The sequence below is a fragment of the Vitis riparia genome, chromosome 11 (assembly GCF_004353265.1).
Source record: "Vitis riparia cultivar Riparia Gloire de Montpellier isolate 1030 chromosome 11, EGFV_Vit.rip_1.0, whole genome shotgun sequence".
Classification (NCBI taxonomy): domain Eukaryota; kingdom Viridiplantae; phylum Streptophyta; class Magnoliopsida; order Vitales; family Vitaceae; genus Vitis; species Vitis riparia.
Window position 1 is genome coordinate 11,697,990 of NC_048441.1, and position 18,440 is coordinate 11,716,429.

The 18,440-nt window shown below is 31.7% G+C and overlaps 1 protein-coding gene across 1 annotated transcript; it reads left to right on the forward strand.

Moving 5' to 3' along the window:
• Positions 1-9,184: 9,184 nt before the first annotated feature.
• Positions 9,185-15,136, forward strand: LOC117925533 (NADP-dependent glyceraldehyde-3-phosphate dehydrogenase). The gene is made up of 9 exons (XM_034844555.1): positions 9,185-9,408; positions 9,799-9,992; positions 10,116-10,244; positions 11,885-12,004; positions 13,256-13,392; positions 13,493-13,648; positions 13,995-14,373; positions 14,541-14,657; positions 14,791-15,136. The coding sequence occupies exons 1-9, from the start codon at positions 9,264-9,266 to the stop codon at positions 14,902-14,904; spliced, it is 1,491 nt and encodes a 496-aa protein (XP_034700446.1). The 5' UTR covers positions 9,185-9,263; the 3' UTR covers positions 14,905-15,136.
• The last annotated feature ends 3,304 nt before the right edge of the window (positions 15,137-18,440 follow it).

The following is an 18,440-nucleotide window of genomic DNA, read 5'->3' on the forward strand; positions in this document are numbered from 1 at the left end:
ATGGCCAAGATATTGCGGTTACTGTAAATGTTGTAAAAGATTTTTTACTTCCTTTCTTGCACCTTCTTTCATTCATACCTGTATATACATGTGTTAATCAAAATCAATAATACACAAGAACAATATTTTATATTGTTCTGATTTTCTACCATCCTTGCTTTAATAATATATCTATTTTTTTTTACTTAAAAGTAACAGTGCTTTAACTAAAATGGATTTGATAATCTGTAACTTCAAGTTAGTTTTTGAGTGAAATTATTACCTTAATACCCTTCACTTATTTTCCTTCATTGATTGTGTTGTACCCAAGCAAATGCTAGACAATGAATGTAATGCCCCAAGCCCAATTTAGGGGTAAAATCGTATTTTAAAAATTATTAATTAATTAAAGTAATTTAATAAGGGTAAAAAAGTCTTTTCGTATTTAAAACCCCTAGATATAAATTAGATTTTTCCTACCTTCTCTATTCAGAAAACCCTTTTACATAGAGATCAGAAATATCAGAGCATAGGGTTGAAGATTTGCAGGTTTAGGGTTTGAAGATCAATCTTTCATATAAGATTTTTAATCTTTAAATTAATATTTTATATTCATTAATTAGTTTTGAACACTTTAAATATTCTTTGGAATATCTCAATTTTGATTAGAGTTCGTTTAATTAATTTATAGGTCAAAAAGATTAAAAATTTATGAACATAGTTTGATATATTAATGGAGATCGACAGATTTTGATTACTCAAATGAATAGAACTAGAAAAATAATAATAAATAAATAAAATAAGAGTAGTGTGATTTTATGGAACGGTGAAGAGAAAATAATAATAATAATAATAATATAGATGTGTGTCGTGTAGCAGAGGGTTTAGAAGAAAAGAAAAAAAAAAGGATGTGTGTGGACGTTGAATAAACAAAAGAAGAAGAAAAAAGTGTTATTATTATAATAATAATAGTATGTAGTTGGTGGCTTGGAGTAATGGTGTTGTTGGGTCTTTTAAAGTAATAATAATAATAATATATATATATATATATATAATGGGGTGTGAGGATGGAATTGTGGTTAAGTGGCCATTAGATTATGAGAACAACAACAACAACAACAACAACAACAACAATAATAATAATAATAATAATAATAATAATAATAATAATAGTTTCTTGTATAGGTTTTAATTTAATTTAAGTATATAAAGAAATAAATAGGAAGGGTAGGATTAGGAAAGAAAATGAATTTTACAATAATTTAGAAACTCAGTATTTATTATTATTTAGTAAGTTAAAAATAATATTGGGTAGTAATAATATTAACATGAGAAATTAATTAGAATCCATAATACTAAATAAAATATTTTTAGGATTGTCAAATTTTTACCTTTAGATAATTGTGTATGATATTATGTTAGGTGAGGAGTAAATTCGTCAAGTTAAATACTTTAAAATTTTGAGTGTTTCTTCAAGCTAAGGGAATTAATGCAATTTTTTATAAAAGAAAATAATTTTTTTTTATATTGTATTTTGAAATATGTAAAAATATTATTTTTATCTTTACTAATGAATCAAATATATGTTTTGTATGGAAAGTATATTTGAGAATTTTCTTTGTTTATGAAAAATGAAAAATTTTGGAGATATGATATTTTGTTTTGCAAGTTTGAATTAATGAAAACAAGTGTTTGACTCTGGTTCCTATAGCCTTAGTCAACGGGATATAATTGTTGACATTTCTATGGCCCTAGTCAACGGGTTATAATTGTTGACATATTCGACCCTAATCAATGAGTTATAATAGTTGATATTATATGATCCTAGTCAATGGGTTATAATAGTTGACCTTATAGTCTTAACCAAAGGGTTATAATTGTTGACATTTGGTTTTGTTCACTTTAACTAGAACAAATTTGAAACTAGACACTCATTTGTGAAGTCCCACTTAATTGGGCACCATTTGTCATATGATAACCAAAGTAAAGATATTTTGAATGTATTTGATTTGGTTTGGATGAGAAATTGTTTTGAATTGGATATAAGAAAGTTTTGTTGAAAAGTTTTGAATATATTAACATGTTTAACTTAAGTTTTTATGAAAATAAGTATATGTTATATCTCCTATTGGTAAACATGATTGAAAATGTTTGATCCATGAAACTGTATTGATGTTCATTATTGAGCTTTAAGTTCATGCCCATTTGTTAATAATTTTTCAGACACTCTCAGTTCGGACGAGGAGTAATGACTAGGCTGGCAAATTTTTCTTTTTTTAGGATTTTGGTTCGAACTTTATTTTGGACATTGTTTAGATGTTAAAATTTAATTCATGTTTAAATTATCTGAATTTGGAGTTATTTAGACAATAACACTTTGGCTGATATTAGTTTTTTTAAAGTTGATACTTGGAGATTTTAGAATTTTGTTCTACTACTCTGAACAGGAATTTGATAATTGGTAAATTTCCAGTTACAATACGAATGTTTTTGTCGTTTCCACTTTGAACCTTTGGGATTGACGAGTGGAATGACCGTTATGTCCTCAGAGTGGGTTTTGGGGCGTGACAAAGTGGTATTAGAGCACTAGGTTATGATCTTATTGGGAACTTGTTTTAGTTTACTTTGGGAATAGATGAGTGACGCATTAGTTTAAGTTTCAGTATCATCTTCTATAAATTCTTATTCTTCCTTATGAATTTAATTTGTCTAATTGGTTTTCTAGTGACTAATTTAGTTATACCTAATGCTTCATAGGACAACATGCCACCAAGAAGACCAATATCTTCCCAAAATAGTGAGGCTAATAATGATGTACCTCATCCACTTGAGGGTTTGCCTCCTATGAATGTAAAAGAACTTTATAGGTATCTTGAGACTTTAGTTGGTTTGGTTGAGCATCAGGCTAAAGCTATTGAGACTCAAGCTCTTGGACAACCCTCATCTTCTAAGGGTAGCTCATTTGATGACTTTAAGAAGTTAGATTCTCCTCACTTTTCTGGTACTTCAGACCCAATGGAAGCAGAAGCTTAGATTTTTAAGATAGAGAAATTCTTTGATGTTATAGATTGCTCTGAGGAGCAAAAGGCCTCTTATGCAACATTTATGTTAGATAAAGAAGTCCATCATTGGTGGCGTATGACCAAAAGACTTTTAGAGGATCAAGGACCTATAGTTTGGAGACAGTTTAAGGAGGCATTTTACAAAAAATACTTTCCCGACAGTGTTAGACCGCAAAAAGTAGGAAAGTTTGTTCATTTGGAACAGAAGGGTATGATGGGGCCTAATATGAAGCTAAATTTACAGAGTTGTCACGTTTTGCCCTACAATTGATTGCTATAGAGGAGGAAAAGACATTAAAGTTTCAGGATGGATTGAAGCCTCATCTAAAGAACAAAATATATATTTTGAAGTTTAGTGTCTATTCAGAGGTTGTAGATAGAGCCCTTATAGCATAAAATGATAATAAAGAGTTTCAACAATACAGAGAACAACAAAGGAAGAGGAGTAGGAGTGATGGTGCCTATGATAACCAATAACCAAAAAGGTTCGTTTCAATTAAGAGTCAGATTAAAGGGGAAGTAGTGCAAAATTTAGATGTGACTTGTTCTATTCGTGGTAAGAAACATTGGGATAAACCTTGCTATAAAGAGTTTGGAGCTTGCTTTGGTTGTGGAAAGCATGGACATATGATTCGGGATTGTCCAGAGAATAAGAAGTTTATAATTTGAAAGCCTAAGAAGGAAAATAAGGAGGATAAACAGAAACCTAGAGTCCAAGGGTGGATGTTTGCTATGACTCATCAAGATGCTCAAACCACTTTTGATGTGGCAACAGGTACTATTCGAATTTACACTTTATTGCTAGAGTCTTGATTGACCTAAACTCAACACACTCTTTGTTTCAATATCTTTTGTTGGTTTGTTGGGTATGCTTGTTGGTAGCCTAAACTTTGATTTGATTGTTGTTATTCCTATAGGACATTCTATTATGGATAATATAATGTTTGGAGGTTGTCTTATGATGACTAGTTATATGGAGATGTTAGTTGACTTAGTACTTCTTGACCTTTAGGATTTTGATGTGATTTTGGAAATGGATTGGTTAGTTTCCTTCTATGTCCCTATTAATTATTTTGGTAAAAGGTTATTTTCATATTCCAGACCAATATAAGTTTAGTTTTAAGGGAAAACATGTGATTAGACCGTTGTGTATGATCTTGGCTTTATAGGCTAGTTCCTTGCTTAGGAAAGGTTGTTAAGGGTTTTATGACTATGTGGTGCGAGATGAAAAAAATACTATGTTCTATTATTGTCCGGTTGATAAAGATTTAGTGAAGCAATCTTAGTATTCGAGATGTCACTTAGGAAGTAGATGAAGAGATAAGACAAAAACATTTTCATTTATTTCAAGACTCATGTATGTCAAGTTTAGAGGACTAAACTTCTGTTAAGGAGGGGAGAATGTAATGTCCCAAACCCAATTTAGGGATAAAATCATAATTTAAAAATTATTAATTAATTAAAGTAATTTAATAAGGGTAAAAAGGTCTTTTCATATTTAAAACCCCTAGATATAAATTAGATTTTTTCCTACCTTCTCTATTTAGAAAACCTTTTTACACAAAGATCAAAAAGATCATAGAGTATATGGCTGAAGATTTGGAAGTTTAGGGTTTGAAGATCAATCTTTCAGGTGAGATTTTTAATCCTTAAATTAATATTTTATATTCGTTAATTAGTTTTGAACACTTTAGATTTTCTTTGGAATATCTCAATGTTGATTAGAGTTTGTTTAATTAATTTATAGGTAAAAAAGATTAAAAATTTATGAACATAGTTTGATTTATTAATGGAGATCGACAGATTTTGATTACTCAAATGAATAGATCTAGAAAAAAAATAATAAATAAATAAAATAAGAGTAGCGTGATTTTTTGGAACAGTGAAGAGAAAATAATAATAATAATAATAATGTAGATATGTGTCGTGTAGCAAAGGGTTTAAAAGAAAAAAAAAAAAAAAACAAGGATGCGTGTAGACGTCAAAGAAACAAAAGAAGAAAAAAAAAAGTGTTATTATAATAATAATAATAATAATAATAATAATAATGGGTGTAGTTGATGGCTTGGAGTAATGGTGTTGTTTGGTCTTTGAAAGTAATAATAATAATAATAATAATAATAATAATAATAATAATAGTTTCTTGTATAGGTTTTAATTTAATTTAAGAATATAAAGAAATAAATAAGGAGGGTAAGATTAGGAAAGAAAATGAATTTTACAATAATTTGGAAACTCAGTAAATTAATTTATTATTGTTTAGTAAGTTAAAATTAATATTGGGTAGTAATAATATTAGCATGTGAAATTAATTAGGATCCATAATACTAAATAAAATATTTTTAGGATTGTCAAATTTTTACTTTTAGATAATTGTGTATGATATTATGTTAGGTGAGGAGTAAATTCGTCAAGTTAAATACTTTAAGATTTTGAGTACTTCTTCAAGGTATGGGAAATTAATGCAATTTTTTATAAAAGAAAATAATTTTATTTTTATAGTGTATTTTGAAATGTGTAAAAATATTATTTTTATCTTTACTCATGGATCAAATATATGTTTTGTATGGAAAGTATATTTGAAAATTTTCTTTGTCTATGAAAAGTGAAAAATTTTGGAGATATGAAATTTTGTTTTGCAAGTTTGAATTAATGAAATAAAGTGTTTGATTTTGATTCCTATGACCTTAGTCAACATGATATAATTGTTAACATTTCTATGACTTTAGTCAACGGGTTATAATTGTTGACATATTCGACTCTAATCAATGGATTATAATAGTTAATATTATATGACCCTAGTCAATGAGTTATAATTGTTGATATTTGGTTTTGTTCATTTTAAATGGAACAAATTTGAAACTAGTTACTCAATTGTAAAGTCCCACCTAATTCGACACCATTTGTCATACGATAACCAAAGTAAAAATATTTTGAATGCATTTGATTTGGTTTTGATGAGAAATTATTTTGAATTAGATATAAGAAAGTTTTGTTGAAAAGTTTTGAATATTTAGTATGTTTAACTCAAAAGTTTTTATGAAAATAAGTATATGTTATATTTCATATTTACAAAAATGATTGAAAATGTTTGATCCATGAAACTGTATTAATGTTCCTTATTTAGCTTTAAACTCATGCCCCTTCGTTAATAATTTTTCACGTACTCTCAATTCGAGTGAGAAGTGATGGTTAGGGTGGGGAATTTTTCTTTGTTAGGATTTTGGTTCGAACTTTATTTTGGACATTGTTTAAATGTTAAAATTTAATTTATGTTTAAATTATTTGAATTTGGAGTTATTTTGACAATAACACTTTGGCTGATATATTAGTTTTTTTAAAGTTGATACTTAGAGATTTTAGAATTTTGTCCTATTATTCTGAACAAGAATTTGATAATTGGTAAATTTTCGATCACAATACAAATATTTATGTTGTTTTCATTTTGAGCCTTTGGGATTGAAGTGTAAAATGACCATCATATCCTTGGAGTGGGTTTTGGGGCATGACAAGGAAAGATAGGGTCGTTTATATATCAAAAATTTTTGTTCAACATCATATCCAATTTGTGTGGGTGTTAATGATACTTCTGTTTGAAGGCAAAAGGAGAGGAAAAGCATTCAATGTCCGAAACCAATTCAGACCATGAACAGGTCCATGTAATTTCATAATCTGAGGCCACCAACAGTAAAGAAAATGACAACCCAGAGAAAAGGCCAAGCCCAAGATAATGTCAGAATTTGTGGGACACAAACTTTACTTTGGGGCATGATGGGAGGGATCGTGGTCCACTAGAATTTGGTGTAATCAACCATCCGTCCATCCACCCACCCACCACCCTACCACACCTATGGTTCTCATTCACAATGGGGAAACTTCAAACCTACACCATTCAAGCCTATTTCTACCTTCTCTTTATATTTTCATATTCTCATCTGTCAGTCATGTCTTTCTTTTTCCACATTTTTAAACATCAATTTTGTTCATACTTACATCACATCACATTAAATATATTGAATTTTTTTTTTTTTAAGAAGGGGGAAAAGGGAGAAAATTTGAATTGTTTTTAATTTGTTTGTTATATTTTTATATATTTTTTAAAAATAAATTTAATATATAATACTTTATTTTTAAATTTGATTTTTATTATTATTATTTTTAAAAAAAAATGGAAAACAAAAAAAAATTGTTTCTAGGAACAACTCTTAATACCCAAATTCCAATTATGGAATGGGTCCGGTCGATGTTTCACCCACCAAAGACACATGGAATTTGTTTCTAAATGGAGAAGATTGTGAATTGAAATAGGTGTCATTGCTATTAATTTGGTTCCTAACCATTTTCATTTTTAAATTGGAAGAAATTGAAAAAAAATGAGGGGGGTAAGGAATTGAAGAGTTGGATGCCATTGTTGATATGTATCGTTTTCATGAAGATGGGCATTGAATGGATCATCCCCATCAAAGGAAGTTGTAAAACATGTGGGGGTAGGAGAGATGGGATATGAGATATGGTCACTGTCCAAGGACCATGCCTCCCGTCACCAAATTGCCCATACCCAAAACTGGAATAGGGAACATAGGGCATGATTTACACGTAGATTCAAAATTCTCCGAGTTTAAACTTTTAAAAAATTAATAATTTAACATGATATCAGAATTTGATTTAATGTAATGTGTTAATTTTATTCCTTTCGAGAATTTGTATTTTTCATTTTTTTAGTGTAAAATTACGTGATTTGATAAATTTTTGAAAGAAAAAATTAAATTAATATGATCAATTGACATTTAAAATATAAAAATAAAATAAAATTTAGTTAATGTTAATTTGGAGTATTTTTATTTTTTAAAATCCAATTTTAAATTAAAGTTTAAAATATATTGACATTTTTAATTCAAAATGTAATGAATAAATTCAGAAATTCGATCGACCATTATTCTAGAAGAAACGTATTGAATACTTTGTATCAATTTTTTTCATATAGCAACAAATTGTTGAATTAGACACGTTTGCAAACAATGAGCAATTTGAAGCTGTCCTTTTGTTATTATTAATTTATTATTATATTTCAAAAGAGCACAAATTTTTAGGCATCAATTCATTGCTGGATGCAAGTAACGTGTCACTTCCTATCGTTTTTATTTATATCTTAATATTTTTTTTTAAATTACTGAGAAATTTTTAAATATTTTATTCCATTCCTTTTTTTTTAATATTTTCTTACTTTTTTTTATGATACTTAAACATAAGAAATCATTTTTTTTTTGCTTCAAGGAAAAATTGGTAAAGTAAAAAAATATTAAAGCTATACTTGATTTAAAAAAAGAAAAAATTGAAGAAAAATGTTAGAAAAAGGAAATAAATGGAAAAATAAAAAATAAAAAATGTTTTTATATATTACTTTAGATTTATTTCATATATAAAATAAAATAATTTATAAATATATAAAATTTTAGTTAATTTAATTATATTTATAACTTTTTATAATAAAATCAAACCCAAGACTCAATACTTTCCCACGACTAAAGATAAATGCAAAGATTAAAAAATATTTGAGAAAATGCTAATTTTTTTTCTTTTTTTTAAATAAAAGAAAGAGGCACGTGCCACTATAACTTTATTTTAATTGAATATTTTTTTAATAGATGGTAGCAAGAAGTTATTCTTAGAATATACCATTGAAATATTATATTGAAGAATCTTGTATTCAATGAATTGGTTCAAAAGTTGGATCACCAATTCACCCCACGTGTTATATCAACCTCACTTTACCTTCCCCATTGTACTAAAAAATAAGAAAATTTTAATTATAACTTAAATTAATATTTCGTATAAATTAAATATATGATCCTAAATTCAAATTTTATTAATAATATTTTGAATTTATCCGATTATTGCGGACTCGATCGAATGGACCGACCAAAAGTTTTGATCGGTAGCCGTCGGATAAGAAAATGTAAGCTGCTGTTCAGCGGTTTCATGTCTTCGTGGTGGCAGATGGCGTAAATAATTGAAACCTCGAGCGTCAAATACAGAACCAGAGAAAACGCGCCAACTTGGCACGCTATCAACCACCTAACCGCCTCATGTCCCAGGCATCTACGCAAATGTGGTTCACCTTCCTCCTATAAAAAAAACCAATCCAAACTCACGCCAGTTCTTCACCTCCGCCATTGCTCTCTCTGGTTTTTGAGGCTTCTGTTTCTTTGAAGTTTGTTGGCAATGGCTGGGACTGGGGTGTTTGCAGAGATCATTGATGGAGATGTGTACAAGTACTACTCGGAGGGGGAATGGAGGAAGGCTGTTTCTGGGAAGTCTGTGGCCATTATTAACCCCACCACAAGGAAGACTCAGTACAGGGTTCAAGGTAAACACATTGTTTTTTTGCTTGAATTTGAGTGTCTGGTGATAAAAATGCTGTTCTTGGATGAAATCTGCTTTTGGGTTTTGAGAAATCAAAAATGCTATGTTTGGTTGCTGAGAATGTGTGTGCAAGAGGCTTAGACACTTAATTGTGGTGAATTTTGGACAAAAGATGTAAAATTTTGTCTTGTTTATTTTTATTGTGCTGAGAATGTGAAGCTTTGGTGTATCAGAGTGATTTCGACTTCTGTTTAAGTAGATGCAACGAGAGTTTCAGGTTTCCTAGAGATGTAATTGTGGGGCATAAAAAAAGCAAGAACAATCGTTGGTTTTCCTGTGTTAATTTTTCGATAAATTCTGTTTTCTTATCAAATGTATTATCCTTTTCAAACAGCTTGTTCACAAGAAGAGGTCAACAAGGCAATGGAAATAGCAAAAAGTGCACAAAAGATATGGGCAAAGACACCACTTTGGAAGCGAGCTGAGCTGCTTCACAAGGCAGCTGCTATCCTCAAAGAACACAAAGCCCCAATAGCAGAGTGCCTGGTGAAAGAAATTGCAAAACCAGCCAAGGATGCAGTTACTGAGGTCCACAAATCTGTTCTGATTTTCATATCAAATCATTTCCAAACTTCAAGTGTTGAAGTTATGAAGTGATTCAATCTTTGGTGCCATGGGCCAAATTGACATGAATTTTTCTATTTGGTAAAGGTTGTGAGGTCTGGGGATTTGGTTTCTTATACTGCTGAAGAAGGGGTTAGGATTCTGGGAGAGGGAAAGTTCCTGGTGTCTGATAGCTTTCCTGGGAATGAGAGGAGCAAGTACTGCCTCACATCAAAGGTAGATTTCCAATCTTCTCCTCATTAATTCTCTTTAATTGTCTTGTTTCCTGTGAGCAAGTTGATTTGGTTAGATGTAGGTATATTCCCATTTGCCACCCATCTGGTAAAGTCTTGATGCCTTTCTTGTAGCAATTTATATTCTGTCAACATGAAAATAGCTTTGACTTCGCCACCAAAAACCATTTTTATAAAAAAACATCTTGACTGAAAATTTTCCAGGAGGTGGAAAAAGGTGAGAGTTTGGCTACAAAAAGAGGTATGAAAAACTCAAGGTTGAAATTGATTAATGCTGGCCTGGTTTTAAGTTGACTGGATTGAAAGTTTTTGTTACTGTTAGCTAAACAGATGAGACCTGCTTACATTGCAGCAATAATACTGGAACACCCATGCATATGCAATGCACAAAATCCCTAGGACTGTTCTTCAGAGTATAAACCCGGGTAGAGAGTTTGTAACAGGTCATACTGATGCTACCTTCTGTTTGTGACATACTTTTGTCTTGTACCATACCGTGACATGTTAGAGATAAGGGATGATGGGCTACTGAGTGCTCTTAAAACTATCTTCTAACGGCCTCTTTCTTCTTTTGTAGTTTTTAATTCTTTTTCTTGACTGAGGGCACTTTATTTATGAGCTGCTTTGCTGTTTCTATCGTTTGTCACTTTCTCCTGTCATGTTGTCATCAACTTTATCATCTAGAACTGCCTTTTTGTTTCTCAACTCTTACCCTGCTTATCATCACTTTCCCATATATTGGCTAAATCATTAAAATTTTCCCAGATATTTATAGCAGTTGCATTACGCCACTACTGAGTAGATGTAGAAAATAATGGAAACTTGAACTTAGGTGAGGCTGACATTGAAAGTGGCCACTTCATGCTTGATAGTTTCCTTGTAGTTTCTTATCATTCCTGAGCAATCAAACGGAGCTATACAGGAATAAAGTGCTCTAGATAAATATTCAAAGAAGAAAAACACACTGGATTAGATGGTTGAGGTTTCTCTTTAAGTCCAAGTTGAGTGGTTGCATGGGAAGAGTGCAATGGAATCAACATGAATGGACCTAGAATTATATCCAGATAAAAGGTGCTTGTGCATCTATCCAAAGACAACTACTAGTGTGATGGGATCATTTCTAATCATGGATGGTTATCATCAAGATCATGTCAATGACTACTCCTTATTTCGCCATTGTACCAAGTTGACTTACCATCGAACTTCCTGATTGTTCAGTAAGAACAACTAGTATAAAGTTGACCCCAGATTAAGGACATGCATCTTCCTATAAGAGGGCCACAGTTGATATAGCTGTGGGAGTTATATTGTGTGGTGAATCCAGGGGGCTTAAACATGAATATAACCAGAGCAGCACACATAATAAACCTGGTGAAAATGAATCCATCAAGTTTAGGCAAAGCTTGTACCTAATTTTCTTCTTCTGCTTTCGTGTACTGATGTTTTTGTTTCTCAATTGTGATAGAACTTGGCTTCCAATAAAGTTAGTTGCTCTCCTGTTAGTACAGATACTTGCTTCTCTATGAGCAGGAAACATTTATGAGATTCTTCTAACTGGTTATTTATGGAAAACTGCATGCATGAGTATTTTTTAGTAATGGATCCAATTGCATTTGACCTCAGATTCCACTTGGGGTAATCTTGGCCATTCCACCATTTAACTATCCGGTCAACCTTGCTGTCTCGAAAATTGCTCCTGCACTGATCGCTGGAAACTCAATCGTGCTCAAGCCTCCGACTCAGGTATTTGGTTGAATGAATTCATGTTTCTGCTTAATCTTTAACATTAGACTAGGTAATGGGCATAAGCAGCTTTACATATGCCAATCTAAGCTCAGTTTATAAATTTACTGAGGAGATGTTCGTAATTTAAATTGATTCCAGGGCATTTGAAGACAGGTTCATCATTTAGAATCCATTCAATAGCATGACCAAATGCACTCTTATACATATCAATGTGTAGAATAATTGTAAGTTATATGACACAAAAGAATGATTCCATATGATACGAACACAACAAACCAATGATTTTTATCTTCCTTCTCAATCAGATCTCTCCACCAATTGCACTTTGACAAAGTGTCATCCTTCTTCCCCTATGCCACCTATTAATGTTAGCGGAGTGGCATGAACCAATGTTTTTAGAATCGAATCAATTATTGAACCGAAAAAGTTATCGATTCACGGTTCATGGTTAGACCAACAATCAAACTGATGATATCATAAATATATAATTTTTATTTTATTAAAATAAAAAATGATTTTATGAAATTAAAAAATACATATATGTAATTAAAATTTTTAACAACATTTAAAATTTTTTATGTTTGATATGTCAATTAAATGATAAATATAAATATAAATATGAAAATAAAATGATAACATTTAATTTTATCTTAGTATCTAGGTATTTAATTATTTTAAAAATTATTATATTAATTAATTCATATTATTTTCATACTTATTGTTGATAATTATTATAAAAATAAACCAGAAAATATATATATATATATATATATATATATATATATATATATATATATATATATATATATGCAACAATATATTTAATAAAGGAACCGTGTAGCATAGTGGTTCTCTCTATGTTTTGGCAACCTCAACTCCACATCCTCGCCATGTAGAATTTCTTTTCTGTTATAACTTATAACCAATCCCACATCCCACATTGGAAACCACAAAGTAAATGAGCTATATAAATAGCTTGCACTGTTGCACATACCAGCACAAAGCAAAGAGCTTAGTGGGCTGGGAAGCAGAAAATTTGGACCAAAAGGAGAAGAAGCCCATTATGATTTTGGTCGGTCAACATGTTGCCCGGTTCACATGAAACCGGTTCATCCGGTTTAACAGTTAGACTGCCAGGTTGGACGGTTCAACCCCAAAATGGTCCGTTCCACCGAACTGGCGGGTCCGGATTTTAAAACAGTTGCATTAACCTGTAAAATGGAACCTAAAGACTTAACCTTCTTGCAGGGCGCTGTATCTGCTCTTCATATGGTGCATTGCTTTCACCTGGCCGGTTTTCCAAAAGGCGTTATCAGCTGTGTTACTGGGAAAGGCTCTGAAATTGGTGACTTCCTTACAATGCATCCTGGGGTGAACTGTATAAGGTGATCCTAACTCATCTTCCTGTAAATTTGTAGTAATACTTTTATTTCTTCCTTCCTGATGGTTGCATATTCATCCCAAATTTGCATACTTGGTTCTCAGCTTCACTGGCGGAGATACTGGTGTTGCAATTTCAAAGAAGGCAGGCATGATTCCTCTTCAGATGGAGCTGGGAGGAAAAGATGCCTGCATCGTGCTTGAAGATGCTGACCTAGATTTGGTAGCAGCAAACATCGTTAAAGGAGGCTTTTCTTACAGGTGAGTGAAGTTTTCCATTAAGCCAGCTATATGTCTCTCATTTATCTCATGTTATGCATTAATTCAATAGCAAACAGCCTTGTATTCTAGACTAGCTTACATTCTGAAAAGAAAATAAACTTCCTGCCAGAAGTAAAAGGAATTATTTCTATGTTTTTGAAGACCTTTGATAACTTGTTTCCAAAAAGAGTCGGAACTTCTTGTCGTCCAAATATAGGACTACCCATTCTCTGGACCCATTCATTGCATATGATCTGCTTCTTTGTGGCACCAAAATCATTCCAAGTATTTTTTGGCACAAGTCCTAAAATAAGATGTTTTGTTTCCTTTGTACCCACATCTGTAGTGGTCAAAGATGCACTGCTGTTAAGGTTGTCTTGGCGATGGAATCCATAGCCGACACTCTTGTTGAGAAAGTGAACGCCAAAGTAGCAAAACTGACAGTTGGGCCACCAGAGGATGACTGCGATATCACTCCAGTTGTTTCAGAGTCCTCTGCAAATTTTATTGAAGGTTTGGTTATGGATGCTAAACAGAAAGGAGCAACATTTTGCCAGGAGTACAGGAGGGAGGGCAACCTTATTTGGCCTTTGTTGTTAGATAATGTTCGGCCTGATATGAGGATTGCATGGGAGGAGCCCTTTGGTCCAGTTTTGCCTGTACTTAGGATCAACTCTGTTGAAGAAGGAATCCACCATTGCAATGCTAGCAACTTTGGCCTCCAGGTAAACTCATTTATGCTTGCTTTCTCAGTTTAGTGCTTCATCTTTTCTTCAATCCACCATTACATATGAGCATATAATGGACAGTCTTCCCATTGGATTCTTCATGATCAAAATTTCACTTATCAATTCACCAACATAACAAATATGTTCATTGGATTCCAACACAGGGTTGCGTCTTCACAAGGGACATCAACAAAGCAATCTTGATCAGTGATGCCATGGAGACAGGAACAGTTCAAATCAACTCGGCACCAGCTCGTGGGCCAGATCATTTTCCATTCCAGGTGAACCAACTCTGAAGAAAACCAACCCCCCCCCCCACAAATTGCTATTACTTTGAAATTGAAATCATCATCCTTACTTGTTTTTCTTAGACCATTATTTTGAAAGGGACCTTGTCAAATGCTATATCTGCAGGGTTTGAAGGACAGTGGAATCGGTTCACAAGGAATTACCAACAGCATTAACATGATGACCAAGATCAAGAGCACTGTCATCAATTTACCATCCCCCTCATACACCATGGGCTAATGTTATCCCATATGGGGGAATTATCAAACCGACTAGTACTACCATAGCTAGTTGGTATAAGCTGCAAATGATTTGTATTTTTTTTTTTTTCCTTTGGTCTGTCCTTTTTATTATGTTTCTCTGTTAGTGATCATTATGAAGGGGGAAGATAAGTAATGAAGAGATTTTTATCAACGGTAATATTCGCTGTCAACTAATGAGTTTGCTTTGACTAAATTATGAATCTTGGTTTTATTTTCTAGTACTTGTTGATCTTGTTCGTATACGTATTTGGAGCTTGGTAAAGAAGAAGAATAACAGCGACAAGGGCCTATCGATTGGAGGAAGTGATGGCCTTCCAATCGTCCAGTTTGTGGTTTCCATGAAGCACTCTACAGTGGACACATTTTAAGCTAAAAACAGAGGGTAACAAATTGAGCTTGCAAACAATAGCTGTGCATGCTGGGCCCTAGGATGGGCCCCAACAAAAAAATAAAAATAAACGGACCGGGCGGGGCGAGGGCATAGGAAATTCTCGTATCCTACATGTTCCATTTATTTTATTTTTACTTTTAAAATTTTAAATTGCATTATCAATAAATAAATATTATAAATATTAAATTTTTTTTTTTTTATGAAAAGTAATATTTTATATATATATATATATATATATTCAAAAAATAAAAATAATTTTTAATAGAGTTAATTTTATTCACTTTCCTTAAGGTTTTAACTAAATACACCTAACGCTCGATGGTTTGAAATTTTATTAAATATCTTCCATATCATTTTCATTTCTAATTTTCATTCATCTTCCTTTTCACTTAAAATAAGGGAGGTATTTGATAAAAGTTCAAACTTAGGAGGGCTACATATGTATTTAACTAAAGCGTTACCGGAGGTGAATAAAATTAATCATTTTTTAATATTATATATGGTTAGGATGAGTTTATAATAAAGTAATTCCTGAATCCATCCTAAGTTTAAAAAAATTATTCAAAACCAACCCAAACTTGTTTACATTTATCCCAAATTTGTAAAGTAGGTATCCAAAAAATTTCATCTTTCTGCCATCCCTTGTAGGAACCGACTACATGGGGTTAGACTATGATCTTGAAATCAACTTTTAACTATTGAAATCAACTTTTCAATACCATACCTTTACAACTTGCATCATTTTTCTCATTTTCACACAACATTAAGCTGAAAATACATATTAAATTCATAACTAGGGTCTTAGCCTAATTTAAGTTAATTTGGATGAGTTGAGCCTTTTATATTACATTAATCATATCATATATATGTCCATAGGGGTACAAATTTTGACTCTAATCATCCTTTCAACTTGAACTTTGCTAGTCTCTAGTGAATAAAGAGAGTAAAAAGAATGAAAAAAATGATTAGCCTTAATAATCTGATTGGAGATGACCTAGCTATTATGCTAGCTAACCTTTGAGTTTCTTTTAATTTCAAAGGAAGAAATTGTTTTGATTTGGAAACAAAAGGATTTAATGACAAATTTGGTATAATTATGTAGTAATTTGATTAATTATAGTCTTCTTTTCTAATTAAATCATATACCAAATATATAAACACTAGTACACACAAGGCTAATCCTTGTTTTTGATCAAAATCAAGGTTCTTGATTTCATGATCAAAACACTTGCTCCATGAATAAGGTGGTTGCACTAATCTATTAATGGATTTGTGCAACTTGCACACTAGATGCTCTTAGCCCTTTGCTATAAAAACGTTTAGTTACATCATATGGATGCTACTATCAAGATAAATGTTCAAGAACGTTATCTTGACATCCAATTTTCATATCTCATAATTGAGATGTGCTGCAATGGATAAAAGTACTTTGATAGATTTGAGTATAGCTACTGGTGAAAAGGTTTCCCATAATCGAAACTGCTGGGAATCTTAGATTGCTTCATTTCTTGGCCCCAAATTGAATAGGGTGTATGCAATCTATCACTAAGCTTTCTAGATTTAACGCAACGGAAATCATGGAGTCAAAAACCATATAATAACCTAGATCTAGAGATATATTGAGCATACTTACAATCTGGATGTTCCCAAATCAAATTCAATCCATTGAAGTTGTTAGAAAAGTCGTAGATCTCATCTCCCTGATGTTTTTTTATTCGATCTCTCTTCACACGAATCCTAACACGCAAGAGAAGTGTGGGTTTCTCATCCTCCTTAAGGGTCACTAGGGTTCGTCTTTGGAATATCTCTCTACAATATTAGAGGCAAAAATCTGAAGCCTTAACCCTTGAGGACGTATTTATAGGTTTCCATGTGGGTTCAAGTGACTTGAGTTCAAATTGTGCTTGGATCGCCTAATCTAACCCATTTTTAACTTTATTAGACTTCAATTAATTAATTAGCTCAATCTAAAAAAACAATTCATAAGATCTAGCACAACTTTATGCTTTTATTAAAATGTCTTTATGCACACTTATGAACTGGAAACCTAAATCCTTTAAATATAATGTGTCACCATAAACTAGAAGCTCAAATGTGAACCATTGGAACCCACAAAAAAATATTGACTATCTTAGAATCCAATTCCGAAGTTGATTCAACACTCCACTAAAAAGAATCAATTGTACTCTAGTTTCCTATGGAATTACAGTGAGGGAAGGTTCGAATCCATGACCTAATATTCATTGCATGTAGATTCCCTTTGAACTAATGTTTGTAATCTAACAAGGTAGTATTATCAACTTATTAAGATTATTTCTTTGATCCTTGAGTTACAAATCATCTTATTATGTGATCAATTGACATTCTCTAACTCCAACGACTATATGTCAAATTCCACTAAAAGAATTGTTATGACCATAGTCTTTCTAATCTTATATCATTTGGATTGCCCAAGATGACACAATGTTTGAATTCTATGAGATATTATGATGTCTTTATTAATAATACCTATTGTAACCATCCTCTATCAAAAGTAACCTAATCGATAGGAATCTGTGATCACATTAAGATCTCACCCATAGGTTAAAGCCCCCTATTGATTTTAACACAAACTCAATATCCTATCAACATTGAGAATCCATGTTGTATAATAATTTCGTGAATTATGACAACTGATAATCTTACATTATGATTCACCATAGGTACTCCTATTGAATGTGAAATTATACACACTATGCAATCACTATAAGAACCTCATCTCATCAATTAAATAACTTAGATAACAAATTAATGTATGAAAGATAATAAAGGGAACCAAAAAACATAAATAAATAAATTTATTAATGAATCTTAATTTGTTACATGATATCATACTTCCTCTTATAAACCAACTCATACCTATGTGTTTTATTCTTTCAAGTGTTTCTGTAAGATCCCAAACTATGTTAGAAATCAAGGATTTTAGCTCTCTCTTCATAGTTCCTTGCCACAAATGAGCACCAACTTTGCTCATCACTTCATCATAATCTATAGGATACAATCATCCCATTATGATGAGGTACTTGTGTACTAGAAATCTTGGGAATGGTATGTGCTTATACCCTTGGATCATAGTATCCTAT